At 42.5% G+C, this 16,784-nt stretch overlaps 1 protein-coding gene across 1 annotated transcript in view; it reads right to left on the bottom strand.

The window, feature by feature from the left end:
- The window catches only part of CNOT3 (CCR4-NOT transcription complex subunit 3), a gene marked incomplete in the record, with an annotated part of 468,179 nt that overhangs the window by 295,628 nt on the left and 155,767 nt on the right, over window positions 1-16,784 (bottom strand). Inside the window, 1 exon segment of the mRNA XM_073602305.1 lies at window positions 15,945-16,040. Within this exon segment, the coding sequence (XP_073458406.1) occupies window positions 15,945-16,040 (96 nt within the window).

Genomic DNA, 16,784 nt, shown 5'->3' with positions numbered 1-16,784 from the left:
TGATCAAAATCACCAGATGGGCCCCTCTGGACTTGAAGGGGCGGGAAATCTTCGTGCACACTACATCTGTAGGGATCATAGTCCAACCGATCGTTGGGTTTCCTATTTCTATTGTTCTTGGTTCTAGTCCTATTGTTTCTACCCCAATGTTTATTTTTATTCTTATTTTTACTCCTAATGTAGTTTCTATTTCTATTTGCCCCGCTGCCAGCATTGGATGAAATACTGCATGCAGGGTGGTCTCTTTTCTCAGAGTCCCCCTCCTGTACATGGGATGAGGATCCAAACATCTTGTCTTTCTTCCAACTGAACTCACGCCCTGCCATATAGTCCTGCCTATCCCTCTCAAATTTCCCTGATTTCTTAACTATTAAATCTGCCTCAAATTTTGTTTGTTCATTAATTCTCGTATCCCATGCAGAAAAGGATTCTAGATCTGTAAACGCCTCTAGCTGTTCTTGGATGCTAATGATATCCAACTTGATATTTTCTAAATTTGTCTCCCTTTGTTGAATGATCATTCCTAAGCAGAACTTGTTAAATAACCGCATCTCTCTAATTCAATCCTGACCAATATCCTCATCCAAAAAAAATCACATACTTTTGTTACTCTCAATCCTCTAGGGATCCTATCAACTTCTAAATACTTTTGCAACAATATGAGACGAAAAGTGTTTGATGAAATAAAGTAATTCGATATTTGATAAACCAGATGACATCCAACCATCTGTAGACACACAAATGGCATCTCTGCTGCTCAGACCATTAACAGGCTTTTTAGTCCTCTTCAAATTGGCCTAAGTCAGCGGGCGTAGTAGCGCCAATAAAGACATTCTAGTGGACACAATGGTGCCAAAATTTAAATTAACACTGGCACTCCTGGTTGCCACACTGGAGATGATCTAGAGCAGTGGTCTCCAAACTGCGGCCCGGGGGGCAGATGTGGCCCTTTGCTTGTCCTTATCTGGCCCTTGGGGCACCTTTTCATTTTCGGTTACCAAAAATGGGGCACAATTCTTCCCAACATTAGGGCACAATTCCTTCCAATGATACCTAATATGGGGCACGATTCCTCCCAATGACACCTATGATGGGGCACAGTTTATCCCAATGACACCAAAGATGGTGCACCATTACTCCCGCTGAAACAAATGATGGGGCATTATGTTTTTTCCACTGACGTCGGCACCATTTCTACTCCCAATAGCCACAGTCTGGCCTCCCTAAAGTTTGAAGGACAGTAAACTGGTCTTTTGTTTAGAAAGTTTGGAGACCCCTGATCTAGAGAATAAGGGCATCTTGAGCTGATGTGTTTAAAGGGTACTCCTCACAGGAGAGTCAGTAGGCAGGGATAATAGGGGATATAGCCTATCCTCACTTCACCATCCACAATATGCAAACCCTGCAGGGATTTTCAGGAAGAGAGCTTTGCACTAGGCAGATGACAGCCCCAGACCTGTAACACAACCTGCACCCAACTGCAAGCAATGCACTTCAGGTCAAGGAGGGCACCTACAACAGGATCCAGGGCATGAAAGCAACATTACAGGCCATCCCAACAGCTGTCATCTGGCTGGGTCTGGAACCCCCAAGGCACCGCTGGTCAACCATTTCAGAAGCTGCAGTAGCTATGGCATAGCAATCTTGATAGAAAAATCACCCAGGTGGAATATCATCACTCAGCAAGGGAAAGATGGAGAGTGTTGCCATAAAAGAAGGTAAAATTCTTTGAGAGAAGAGGTCCATTATCTAAGGGCAATAGCACAAAAAGTTAGACTTGCAAGGAGTGGGAGGGGTTATATACAGGGGTGTCCATGCAGTCTTTTTTTTTTTTTTTTTTTTACAGTGTCCAATCATCTGAAAATAGATCCATACAGCCCAGTTGTAAAGATTAAAGAGCCTGTGTCAAGTACTGTAAAACTCAAAAATCCCAATGTCTGACACTACAAAAGGGTGTGGGTACACAGAAATCTGGGAAGTGCTAGAATTAAGAGTTCAGTGAGTGAAGGTTATGTACCAGACTAACCCACAAATGATCAGGTCAGGGCTTCCAAAACTATACCAATGACATATGCTTGAAGACTTTAAAAAGTAGGTCCACCGAGACTGGATCACACCTGTGGCTGTGCCATGGCTCTGGAGAAAACGTTCACAAAGTCTGGAAATCCCCACATTGAAGAGCTCAAAGCCCAAAAGGTGTATGTGTCTAAAGCTCCTGTAGGAGGAAGTATAAGCCACGTCAAAGACTAATACAATCCTGTCTCTCTCAACAGATAAATAAACTCTATTTACAACCTACTTGGGGATCCTTTAGACTAGAGCATTTTTTTTACATAAACTGTGGGAAAGCCTCTAATTTAGGGATTTGGGTAGAAACCAGTTTGTAAAAGGTCATTGGTAGCTCTTGGCTTTTAATACATATTTGTTGCAATATTGTTTTATCTACTTTTATCTACATTAATAGTTTTGTCTTAAAAAGAAATGTTATGAATGACAAGTACATAAAAATTTCAAACTCCATTTGTTGTCATTCAACTACTACAAGCTCTTTGAGGGCACACACTGCAATGTGTCAGCCCAAACAACGAGGTTGTTCTCTATAAAACTTTTCCAGAAACACATGGTCCACCTATATAAAGAAATTAAAGTTCATAATGCCTCTACATTCAGAGATACCTGTAAGCGGTTAGTAGGTAGTCATTTGGTCTATGACCAGGTGGGTGGTGTCTTTATTGCTTTTACGTTTTATGGTAAAAGAACAGGAATTCACTGTGATTTGTTTTTACACTGATCAACTGAAAGACTCTTGCACTACAAAGGAAAAATACAACTCTTTAGTAATTTAAATTAATTACAATGAAAAAATTAAGATTTTTGTTAAATTGATTTCTTGGGAGTCCATTGAAGGTTGCAGGATTTCAGAAATAGTCGGCTTATACTGCTACGCAGGCTCAATTCACAACTATGCATGCTGCTTTTGAGCATTTCTGCAGTGCTTTCTGCGATTACTGAAATTTGCCTTTTTTTTATGGGTTTATTTTTTTTATGTTGTTGTTGGGCAGATTTAAAAATGCAAATCGCTGCAAAATCATGGTAAAAATGTACTACATGCTTTTCTGCAGCTTCTCCATTGAAGTCCATTTAACCAAAAAAAGCACAGTTTTGCATTTAAAAAAGTCCCTGACCCTTTCCAAAAATGCAGAGGCACAAAAATGCATTGATGTGAACGTGTTCCATAGGAACCCATGTTAAAAAAATGTCCTGCGTTCCTGCAAAAAGCATTAAAAAAACACTTTGGTATGTATGGAGCCTCACAGAAGGTTTAGGACGCTGACAAAGCATCTACTTCAGAAAAGCAAAGCCGTAGTTCCTTGTAGGATGTCAAGGCCTTCCATCTGAAGGAGACTGATACAGGGAAGCAGGTTCCACCTTCCTCTAATGCATTTATTTGTGTGTGTAGTTGACAACATACATCAATAAAGGAAAGGTATGGTCGGCATCCAAAATAGTATTTCTTTATTAAATGCATATACAAAGCTGTAAAACAGCCTATGCGCTTTAGACGTCAGTTCTTACGGCTGATAAAAAAACCCGAAATAAGTAACACTTAAATAGTATATACAAAAGGTCACATGATTAACCAACACAGGTGAATTAAAAATGCAAAAGGGAAAAATCGAACATGACTCCATACAATGGAACACATCACAAAAAATAGACATATGAAAAACCAGGCCTACAAAAAGTGATCCAGAATAGCATGCGTAGTTTGTATTTTTTCAAAAATGAATCAGAAAAGAGTGGGTGCTACATAATGATGATATTGCCTAGATGCTAAATTAATAATAAAATAAAATGTAACATATGAAAAGCTAGGCATATAAAAAGCAACCCACAATAACATGCATGGTTTATATGATTATAAAACAGGACATAGTTACATTAGAGGGAGCTACATAAAGATGACTGTCTGGATACTAAATTGAAAAAAATCATTTAAGAAAAAGATCTACATCCCAGGTGTGGTTCAGTCCCTGTGGGATGTGGGTCTGAATCCTGTATATCCAGTAAACTTCACGCTCAAAGTCTGATGTCTGTGTGTCGTCAACACCCCCCCCGCCCCGCTTGAGGTAAAAACCTCTCTATACCACATCTAGGCAATATCACTAGCTTTTTTTTTTGTCGCACCCACTATTTTTATGACCCATTTTGGAAAAAATACAAACTACGCATGCTATTGTGGATCACTTTTTATATGCCTGGTTTTTCATATCTCTATTTTTTGTGATGTGTTCCATTGCATGGAGTCATGTCAGGTTTTCCCTTTTGCATTATTAATTCACCTATGTTGGTTAATCATGTGACCCTTTGTATATACTATTTAAGTGTTACTTTCATTTTTTTATCAGCCATGAGGACTAATTCCCGAAGCATATAGGCCGTTTTACAGCTTTGTACATTCATTTAACCACTTCAGCCCCGGACCATTATGCTGCCTAAGGACCAGAGGACTTTTTCCAATTTGGCACTGCGTCGCTTTAACTGCCAATTGCGCGGTCATGCAATGCTGTACCCAAACGAAGTTTGCGTCCTTTTCTTCCCACAAATAGAGCTTTCTTTTGATGGTATTTGATCACCTCTGCAGTTTTTATTTTTTGCACTATAAACGGAAAAAGACCGAAAATTTTGAAAAAAAGTGATATTTTCTAATTTTTGTTATAAAAAAAATCCAATAAACTCAATTTTAGTCATACATTTAGGCCAAAATGTATTCGGCCACATGTCTTTGGTAAAAAAATGTCAATAAGCGTATATTTATTGGTTTGCGCAAAAGTTATAGCGTCTACAAGCTAGGGTACATTTTCTGGAATTTACACAGCTTTTAGTTTATGACTGCCTATGTCATTTCTTGAGGTGCTAAAATGGCAGGGCAGTACAACCCCCCCCCCCCCAAATGACCCCATTTTGGAAAGTAGACACCCCAAGGAAATTGCTGAGAGGCATGTTAAGCCCATTGAATATTCATTTTTTTTTGTCCCAAGTGATTGAATAATGACAAAAAAAAAAAAATTACAAAAAGTTGTCACTAAATGATATATTGCTCACACAGGCCATGGGCATATGTGGAATTGCACCCCAAAAAACATTCAGCTGCTTCTCCTGAGTACAGGGATACCACATGTGTGGGACTTTTTGGGAGCCTAGCCACATACGGGGCCCCGAAAACCAATCACCGCCTTTAGGATTTCTAAGGGCGTAAATTTTTGATTTCACTCCTCACTACCTATCACAGTTTTGAAGGCCATAAAATGCCCAGATGGCACAAACCCCCCCCAAATGACCCCATTTTGGAAAGTAGACACCCCAAGCGATTTGCTGAGAGGCATGTTGAGTCCATGGAATATTTTATATTTTGACAAGTTGTGGGAAAGTGACAAATTTTTTTTTTTTTTTTTTTTGCACAAAGTTGTCACTAAATTATATATTGCTCACACAGGCCATGGGCATATGTGCAATTGCACCCCAAAATACATTTAGCTGCTTCTCCTGAGTATGGGGATACCACATGTGTGGGACTTTTTGGGAGCCTAGCCGTGTACGGGGCCCCGAAAACCAATCACCGCCTTCAGGATTTCTAAGGGTGTAAATTTTTGATTTCACTCTTCACTGCCTATCACAGTTTCGGAGGCCATGGAATGCCCAGGTGGCACAAACCCCCCCCAAATGACCCCATTTTGGAAAGTAGACACCCCAAGCTATTTGCCAAGAGGCATGGTGAGTATTTTGCAGCTCTCATTTGTTTTTGAAAATGAAGAAAGACAAGAAAAAACTTTTTTTTTTCTCTTTTTTCAAAGCTTTGTGACAAAAATTGAGGGCTGCAAAATACTCACTATACCTCTCAGCAAATAGTTTGCGGTGTCTACTTTCCAAAATGGGGTCATTTGGGGGGGTTTTGTGCCACCTGGGCATTCCATGGCCTCCGAAACTGTGATAGGCAGTGAAGAGTGAAATCAAAAATTTACACCCTTAGAAAGCCTGAAGGCAGTGCTTGGTTTTCGGGGTCCCGTATGCGGCTAGGCTCCCAAAAAGTCTCACACATGTGGTATCCCCATACTCAGGAGAAGCAACAGAATGTATTTTGGGGAGTAATTTCACATATTCCCATGGCATGTTTGAGCAATAATTTAGTGACAACTTTGTGCAAAAAAAAAAAAAAATTTGTCTTTCCCGCAACTTGTGTCACAATATAAAATATTCCATGGACTCGACATGCCTCTCAGCAAATAGCTTGGGGTGTCTACTTTCCAAAATGGGGTCATTTGGGGGGGTATTGAACTGTCCTGGCATTTTATGCACAACATTTAGAAGCTTATGTCACACATAGCCCACTCTTCTAACCACTTGAAGACAAAGCCCTTTCTGACACTTGTTGTTTACATGAAAAAATTATTTTTTTTTGCAAGAAAATTACTTTGAACCCCCAAACATTATATATTTTTTTAAAGCAAATGCCCTACAGATTAAAATGGTGGGTGTTCCATTTTTTTTTTTTCACACAGTATTTGCGCAGCGATTTTTCAAACACATTTTTTGGGGAAAAAACACACTTTTTTAAATTTTAATGCACTAAAACACACTATATTGCCCAAATGTTTGATGAAATAAAAAAGATGATCTTAGGCCGAGTACATGGATACCAAACATGACATGCTTTAAAATTGCGCACAAACGTGCAGTGGCGACAAACTAAATATATTTTTAAAAGCCTTTAAATGCCTTTACAGGTTACCACTTTAGATTTACAGAGGAGGTCTACTGCTAAAATTACTGCCCTCGATCTGACGTTCGCGGTGACACCTCACATGCATGGTGCAATTGCTGTTTACATTTGACGCCAGACCGACGCTTGTGTTCGCCTTTGCGCAAGAGCAGGGGGGGACAGGGGTGCTTTTTTTTTCCTTTATTATTTTTTTGCTTTTTTATCTTATTTTTAAACTATTCCTTTCATTTTTTTTTAATCATTTTTATTGTTATCTCAGGGAATGTAAATATCCCCCATGATAGCAATAGGTAGTGACAGGTACTCTTTTTTGAAAAAATTGGGGTCTATTAGACCCTAGATCTCTCCTCTGCCTTCAAAGCATCTGACCACACCAAGATCGGTGTGATAAAATGCTTTCCCAATGGCGCGGTTTACATCCGGCGAAATCTAAGTCATGAAATGCTTGTAGCTTCCGGTTTTAGGCCATAGAGATGTTTGGAGCCACTCTGGTCTCTGATCAGCTCTATGGTCAGCTGGCTGAATCACCGGTTGCATTCTCAGGTTCCCTGTTGAGACAGGAGAACCAGAGAAAAACACAGAAGACGGTGGTGGAGGGGGGGGGGGGCATTCCCTCCCACTGCTTGTAAAAGCAGTCTAGAGGCTAATTAGCCGCTAGGATTGCTTTTACATGAAAGCCGACCGCTGGCTGAAAAGAATGATACCAAGATGATACCTAAACCTGCAGGCATCATTCTGGCATAATCACTCAAAGTCGTGAATGGCGTACCTGAAGACAAAAAAATGGTTAACAATAAAACACAGTAAACGGTAAAGTATAAAAAAATTGCATACCTGAAAAGCAAACATGATAAAACATAATAACAATAAAACATTGCAGAATAGAATACAATAAAAAAGAGCAGAACAATAGAGAGAATAGAGAGAGAGAGAGAGAGAGAGAGAGAGAGAGAGAAAACAATAAAACGACAACTATATTTTTTTATTTTATATATATATTTTTTTTTTTTACATTTTTTTTTTAACTAACTTTTATAACTGTAACCGGTTCCAGGTTCGGGTCACTCAAAATGCGATGGCATCTTGGGAGACCCTGTGAAAGTGTGGCCTAGTTTGTGCAATGCTCTACCCTACGCTTATACTCAACTAGTGCATGGTAGCGTTCAAAACATTCACCAATGCAAAGACCAGGATTATCAGGACAGGAGGGACAATAATAGCGGGTGTCACGCCTATATCCGCGCTTGCTGCAGACACAACATCTTTTTTGTGGGGGTTCGCTGGGTAGGGGTACTCGGGAGGACATAAAGAAAATGCCTCTCATGCAGCCGACTGCATTTGGTTGGGGATGTGAATGGGGGAAGTACGGGCGCTGCAGAAGTGGTGGGTTCCCAATTAGGATTGGCGAATGCAGCAGGAAGGGCATTATGGGCACGACGGGCCTGTGTTTGTCTTCTTGGTGGCAGCGGGACACTACTTGTGCTTGCCACCTCACCAGCTTGAACTGCATTTATGGGACTCGCCACGTCACCAAGTGTTACTGCAGTGCTTGGGTGGGCTGGGCTGGGCCGGGCGGAGGGGCAAAACGCAGGTGCTAGCAGGTATCTGGGCTGATCCCCCTAACACTGCGTTTTTGGGAACCCTAAACTGCTTGGGATGCTAGTATAGATCTGATCGGATCAGATATTGATCCGTTCAGATACTATACCACTAAGGGAGGCGTATGCTGCGTGCGTGGGTGTTAGCGGTACTGGCGCTAACCTGACGCTGCCTGGGGCCGATGCTTGCCAGTTCACCGAAACGCTACCAAAAAAACTGTTAGCGATCGCAGGGATCGGGCCTGACTCTAACGCTGCAGTTATGCGTTTAGTGTTTTGTAAGTGACAGTGATCGATCGATACTGCACTTGAGTGGGCTGGGCAGGGCCGGGCGGAGGGGCAAAACGCAGGTGCTAGCAGGTATCTGGGCTGATTCCGCTAACACTGCGTTTTTGGGAACCCTAAACTGCTGGGGACGCTAGTATAGATCTGATCGGATCAGATATTGATCCGTTCAGATACCATACCACTAAGGGAGGTGTACGGTGCGTGCGTGGGTGTTAGCGGTACTGGCGCTAATCTGACGCTGCCTGGGGCGATGCATATCACCGCCAGGCGTTCAGGGGGCTAAACCTTTATTCGGTAATAAACGGCGGGTGCCCTGACACTATAAAAAATAAACGAACTAACCAGCGTCACCCGTAACAGTTATATGGTGATCAGTGGTGAAAGGGTTAACTAGGGGGCAATCAAGGAGTTAAAACATTCATTAGATAGTATAAGGGGGTCCCTGACGCTATAAAACGCTGACGGCAAACCTAAATATTTACGTCCCTAACTAGCGTCACCAGCGACACTAATACAGCGATCAGAAAAATGATCGCTTAGCGACACTGGTGACAGGGGGGTGATCAAGGGGTTAAAACTTTATTAGGTGCGGTTAGGGGGGTATCCTAGACCTAAAGGGGGCTAACAGTAACTGTCCTACCACACTAACTGTCACAAACTGACACCATGCAGTAATCAGAAAAAAAAACAAACAAAACACTGCTTGGTGTCAGTGTGACGGGGGGGGGGGAGGTGATTGGGGGGCGATCGGGGGTGTTTTGTGTGCCTGGCATGTTCTACTGTGAGGTGTAGTAGACCCCCCACCCGCGGGAGGCAGATCACGTGTATGTACGTGATTCTGCCTGCCCGTGCTGCCTTGCCGACGTACATCGGCGTGAGGCGGTCCTCAAGTGGTTAATGAAGAAATACTATTTTGGATGTCATCCTGAATGCCAACAATCCTTTTCCTTTATTCAGGTACGTTTGAGGTGTCAGCAGCCTAAAGGTCTGAGTAGCGGGCGGAGCTTTTATGTGGGAAGGTTGTAGCGCCCATACACTTGCTTTCCTAACATGCATCAATGTCCAGAGCTGCTGATAAGCCAGTACAACTGCCCTGTTGTACCAGGCCCAGTGTCCTCAGCTCAGTAGGGGTGCCCGGGCAAGCTTAGTCACACATAGTCAGTCTGGTAGTCTTTGGGTAAAAGCCTGCACGGATGGCAGAGCTTCCAGCATGTCCAAGTCCTGCCTGTCAAAATATTTGGTTGCTGGGCCCGTCTAGCATCCTAGCAACCAATCAGGTGCATGGAGGCCCCGGTATCCAGAGGAGGAAGATGTAACTGCCTCCTTCTGAGCTGCTCTGCCTCCACCTTTAGTGTTGTACTTTCCACTGACAACAGAAGGGCCGGGAGTCTGAGGGTACCTGCCATCTGGACAGGGACACTGCTAATGTGAGTGAGCAGAGCTCCTGCCATAGCTGCACACAGGGGAGGGGGGAGGGATCACACAGGAGTCTTCTGAAGGGAGGACAGGCTTCCCCAGAGCTATTTACACTGCCTGCACTCTCTCACCGTCTCCTGTAGCATGCCTGCACTCTCTCACCGTCTCCTGTAGCATGCCTGCACTCTCTCACCGTCTCCTGTAGCATGCCTGCACTCTCTCACCGTCTCCTGTAGCATGCCTGCACTCTCTGACCTCCTATTTTCTGGGGCCCTCCCTGATCTCTGTGCTGGTGTAAGTGGAGAGACTATTTTTATCAATTTGGGGCGCATGTGTATTCCGGGGGGAATGGAAAAGAGAAGCTGCACTATATAAAAATGCAGGCCAACAATAGCTTGTGTATTCCAGGATGTTAAATTGCAGTTCAGACAATTCCACACAGAACACCCAGGTGAGCTAAATCCTTATTCAGTGCCATAACCTAATGAAAAAGCCACTTACCAGATGGCAAGCGGAAGCAAGCGGATGGCTATAGCCCAGCCAAGGCCTTTGCTTGAACGGAAGGAACGTCCAGACAGATGCAACCAAATGGATTATCTGTATGCTCCAATCCCTCGATGCCGTGAATCTCCCATGGGCCTCAGTACTCAGACATTTTAGGTGCTTCCAGCACACCAAACTATAAGAGCATTAAGCATAGGATTCCTCTCCAAACGACTTCCAAACTTGTATGTGTCAGCAGTTAGTACAAACAAGCATGTATCCGAGCTCCTCCACAGGACAGTGGAGGAGCTCGGATACATGCTTGTTTGTACAAACTGCTGACACATACAAGTTTGGAAGTTGTTTGGAGAGGAATCCTATGCTTAATGCTTTTATAGTTTGGTGTGCTGGAAGCACCTAAAATGTCTGAGTACTGAGGCCCATGGGAGATTCACGGCATCGAGGGATTGGAGCATACAGATAATCCATTTGGTTGCATCTGTCTGGACGTTCCTTCCGTTCAAGCAAAGGCCTTGGCTGGGCTATAGCCATCCGCTTGCCATCTGGTAAGCAGCTTTTTCATTAGGTTGTGGCACTGAATAAGGATTTAGCTCACCTGGGTGTTCTGTGTGGAATTGTCTGAACTGCAACTTAATATCCAGGAATACACAAGCTATTGTTGGCCTGCATTTTTATATAGCGCATCTTCTCTTCTCCATTCTAACCTGTGCAATTTGCTATATGCTGCTGCTTTTTGGACTTTGATCATTTCAATAATATTTTGATTATTCAAAATAAGATTGTTTTATAGATCGAGCGCGTTTTTTTTCCTTTATATGCATGTGTATTCCGGGCCCGCTCCGTATGGTGGCTCAACTTCAAGTCCCAGCCACCTGCCGCTGCTGTTGCCTATTTATTTCCCTGGCGGAGTGATCTTCCTCTGCTCAGCTCTGAGTTGGGCCCGAGACAGAGAGCGAGAGACTGAAGCGGGCGCTGGCGGCAGATAGAGGCAGCTGACAGTCTGAGTCCAGGAGCTGAGGGGAAGCCGATCGTGGCTGCTGCAGCATAGTCCGATTGGGAGTAAATATACTGCACTCTGACTGCACATATTTACTATGGATAGTAATATGGCATGGTGTGGCGATTGTACTGCATTGCACTGCACTCTGCACATATTTACTATGGATGGCATGGTGTAGCATGATAAATCATCACTTTAAAACAAACCTGCACTTTGTTCCAAGGTGGGGTCCGGGAGGGGCCAGGGGCAGGGCTGAAGGGGGCCCCATCAGGTAGGCTGTACAGAGCCCCATGATTTCTATCAGCGGCCCTGTCAATGCCCATGACAACATCATGCATGATGAAATGCATTGGCCACAGCTAAACGCACTGATGTCACCACATATGCCAGCCAGTTGATCTGGACTTTCAGAATGTAATATGGAGATCTGCATTTGTGAACATTGATGTATTACACTTCTTTTTAATGCGAGTTGATTTGATCACTTCATTTTAATAAAGCAAATTTACTGGTTTACACTATGGGGAGCACTTTTCTTGTGCTTTACTCTCTTGATGTGTAATACATGGTCTGTTGGTGGTGGAAATTAAACTGAATGATTTCTATGCCAAATATATGGATCGATGCATTTTTATAGCTTGTGTGACCACTCGGCCTAAGGGGGGTTGTTACCATTTGGAAAGCAGCCTTAGATTTAGTATGGTAGTGTAAATTCACTACAAAGTGTGTTCTGTTAATGGAACATTGTCTCACAAGCAAATTGGGATATTTGTGTATTATAATATTGCATGCCACAGCTTGAACTTTATATTATATGGTGTGTGTTTGTACAGTGTTCTACATGAACTTTACAGCTCCATGTTTTTGTATGCACTTTCATGATCACTTTGTGTTTTGTTTTTTTAGTCAGATTAGTGTAGCATTTGTTTTTATAAAATATACCAGTACAGTGTAAATCAATATTGTGTGTCCAGGAATGGCCAAAGAGTCTGGATCTAATTCCAACTGAATTGCTGGCTCAGCTGCTCAGTCACAATCCTCATGCAACTCAAAATGTAAACAGTGCAAAGCTCATAGAGAACTACCCACGCAGACTAATTGGTGCTAAGGGTGTATATGCTAAATACTGACATGAACCAGTTATTTTGCAATTTCAATTTAACATGAAAGAGTAATTATAGAGCCATGGGGCCCAACAAGTGGACTGTTGGCTATCCTTGTGCAGCCCACCACAACCAGGACTGGGTCTATCACCTATTGGGCAACTTCTAGAATGGCAGCAGGGTGCCGGGAAGCTTCCAGCATTCTCGCAGCCAGCACTGAAATGAAGCAAATACCATCAGGCAGAGTGACCTCTGCTGGACAGTATAGTTCCGACCCAACGGCATTAGGGGGAGGGATCAGTGTGGGAGCAGGTGATCAGGCAAATAACACAATGTGATCAATGTGAGGGGAGTTGAATGCACTGCCAGGTGGAAGGGGTTAGTTAGCACTGCCATGGACCACCTTTGTCTGTGTGTGTGTGTGTGTGGCAAAGGGCATCGGCTGTGTATAAATTGTATTTAGCATCAGTTACATAGAGTATACAGCACTGTATTTTGGCAGTGGTACAGGGACATTCCATGTGCTGTCAGAACAAAATAGAGTTGAGCTGAGTGCTCCTCAGCCAAAGGAAGTTTTGTATTTTTATGAATGAATACCAGGATTCCTTTGATTTGCTGATGTGGAGAGGCAGGTAGAGGACACCGATTATTATATACCCTGTTTCCCCGAAAATAAGACCTAGCGTGATTGTCGGTGATGGCTGCAATATAAGCCCTACCCCCCAAATAAGCCCTACCCTGAAAATAAGACCTACAAGGACTTTAACTAGGGCTTATTTGGGGGGTAGGGCTTATATTGCAGCCATCACCGACAATCACGCTAGGTCTTATTTTCGGGGAAACAGGGGGTGTGTGTGTGTGTGTGTGTGTGTGTGTGTGTGTGTATGTGTGTGTGTGTATGTGTATGTGTATGTGTATGTGTATGTGTATGTGTATGTGTATGTATACATACACATACACATACACACACACACACACACACACAGTAACTCACATTTTTGTAAATGTTTTATTATATCTTTTCATGTGACAACAATGAAGAAATGACACTTTGCCTACAATGTAAAGTAGTGAGTGTACAGCTGGTATAGCAGTGTAACTTTGCTGTCCCCTCAAAATAACTCAACACACAGCCATTAATGTCTAAACCGCTGGCAACAAAAGTGAGTACGCCCCCAAGTGAAAATGTTCAAATTGGGCCTAATTAGCCATTTTCCCTCCCTGGTGTCATGTGACTCGTTAGTGTTACAAGGTCTCATGTATGAATTGGGAGCAGGTGTGTTCAATTTGGTGTTATCACTCTTACTCTCTCATACTGGTCACTGGAAGTTCAACATGGCACCTCATGGCAAAGAACTCTCTGAGAATCTGAAAGAAGAATTGTTGCTCTACATAAAAATGACCTACGCTATAAGAAGATTGCCAAGACCCTGAAACTGAGCTGCAGCACAGTGGCCAAGAAGTTGAGTGCACATGCTCAGTGTCACATCCAGAGGTTGTCTTTGGGAAATAGATGTATGAGTGCTGCCAACATTGCTGCAGAGGTTGAAGGGGTGGGGAGTCAGCCTATCAGTGCACAGACCATATGCCGCACACTGCATCAAATTGGTCTGCATGGCTGTCGTCCCAAAAGGAAGCCTCTTCTAAAGATGATGCACAAGAAAGCCCGCAGTTTGCTGAAGACAAGAAGACTAAGGACATGGATTACTGAAACAATGGTCCGATGAGACCAAGATAAAAACTTATTTGGTTCAGATGGTGTCAAGCATGTGTGGTGGCAACCAAGAGATGAGTACAAAGGCAAGTGTGTCTTGCCTACAGTCAAGCATGGTGGTGGGAGTGTCATGGTCTGGGAACCATGAATGCCAACATGTACTGTGACATACTGAAGCAGAGCATCATACCCTCCCTTCAGAGACTGGGCCACAGGGCAGTATTTCAACATGATAACCACCCCAAACACACCTCCAAAACGGCCACTGCCTTTCTAAAGAAGCTGAGGGTAAAGGTGATGGACTGACCAAGCATGTCTCCAGACCTAAACCCTATTAAGCATCTGTGGGGCATCCTCAAATGGAAGGTGGAAGAGCGCAAGGTCTCTAACATCCACCAGCTCCGTGATGTCATCATGGAGGAGTGGAAGAGGACTCCAGGGGCAAGCTGTGAAGCTCTGGTGAACTCCATGCACAAGAGGGTTAAGGCAGTGCTGGAAAATAATGGTGGCCACACAAAATATTGACACTTTGGTCCCAATTTGGACATTTTCACTTAGGAGTGTACTCACTTTTGTTGCCAGCGATTTATTGGCTGTGTGTTGAGTTATTTCGAGGAGACAGCAAATTTACACTGTTATACAAGCTGTACACTCACTACTTTACATTGTAGAAAAGTGACATTTCTTTAGTGTTGTCACATGAAAAGATATAATAAAATATTTACAAAAATGTGAGGGGTGTACTCACTTTTGTGAGATTCTCTCTCTCTCTCTCTCTCTCTCTCTCTATATATTTTATATAAATAAAAGTTTCCTGCAAATGGCTAAGAAGCACTCAGCCCAACTTTAATTTTATCCTGACAGAACAGTGCTGGAGCACAACACTGAGAAACTGTAATTGAGGCCACATTAGTAAAGAAAATAGATCGTCCGTCACGGTGACCATCGCTGGAATTACTGTGGCCGACACCAATGCTGGGGATTATTACTATGGTTACGGACACCAACACTGGGAGTGAATACTTATGTTGGGGGCGATAACTGTAGTCAATTACATCAGCGCAGGAGTTAGTATGGCATCACTGACACCAATGCCGTAAGTTACTTTTACTAAAGCTTACAAAGATGAAGCTTATTTTACTTCCACTTTCACCTCAACGTGCATTGGTAAAAAAAAAAAAAAAAAAGAGCCGGATCAAAATGTTCTGGATATTGTGCAGCCCTCTGGAGGGGTTGGAGGTTGCATGTGAGTCTCTAATTTTCATGTTGACCTCCAATGTTCTAATGTCTTGATCAGTGTAAAAAATAGTAAGCATTCCACAGATTCAATGTTCTAGGACAATAAAACATTAAAACTTCCAAGGGGGTGAATATGTGCACACAGATGTTATAATGTGAACTCTCAGAAATGCATTCATGTAAAATTGAAAAGTTACAGAAGTTAGGAGTACAAAGCGTTCTAAATCTGGGTATTCACAAATATGATTTCTGTATAATTCATTAAGTCAACACAAATTGTTTATTCAAAATGCAGACTTACATCCTTGTCGCCTTTTTTTTTCCGTGTTTGTACAGACAAAGATTCGACTTCACTTTCAAACTGATCGACACCCATATTCAATGTGTCAATTGTGTTCTGTAAAAAAAAAAAAAAAAAAAAAAAAAAGATAAAAGTATCCTTTATATTTTTATTGTTATGCCTTTATATCTATATCACAGCACTTAACACACTTTATACCATACCTTCCACAGTGTTTATATATACTCCAAGATGAGGAATTTAGGTCCTCAGAAAAGGGATTTTCACCCTGACTGTAAAATAGTCTTCTTCTGCAGTTTATTGGAGGATCACAGGGTATATGCTTTGCCACTAGGAGGCTGGACACTAAAAAAAAAACAAACAGGTGACTTTGCACCTATTTGTGGACTATACCCACTCTGCATAGCCGGCCTGCCTTAAGAGAAGCTGGCAGTCAAAAGGTAAACTCAGATGACCATAGAAACTAAAAACACAATGTTGCACAACAGCTACAAAAAGGTAACCTAAGTGGGTCATGTGTAGGAAGGAAACTACTGAAGAAAAGTATGAAAATGATTTTCTTTCATTGTTCACCGAGGGCAACAGCTTCTAGGGGACAGAGCAGTCCATAGCGAAAAAATAAAAGGGAAATCAAGGATGACTGTCAGGTATGTATACCAAATTAAATATGATATAAAAACCAATGTTTATTACAAAATCTGAATAAAATCATCCCCAAAAATATAAATGTCTAAAATGATCTAATTGCCACTTCTGTCCTAGTAAGTCTAAGTGTTTCGTGGGTGATCCGCTTCTTCAGGACTATATGTCAGGAAAGACGTGTTATCCAACAATGTTCAT

Source organism: Aquarana catesbeiana, linkage group LG10 (assembly GCF_042186555.1).
Source record: "Aquarana catesbeiana isolate 2022-GZ linkage group LG10, ASM4218655v1, whole genome shotgun sequence".
Classification (NCBI taxonomy): Eukaryota; Metazoa; Chordata; class Amphibia; order Anura; family Ranidae; genus Aquarana; species Aquarana catesbeiana.
Note: the sequence above shows the minus strand (reverse complement) of the source record. Positions and strands in the feature narration are given on the sequence as shown.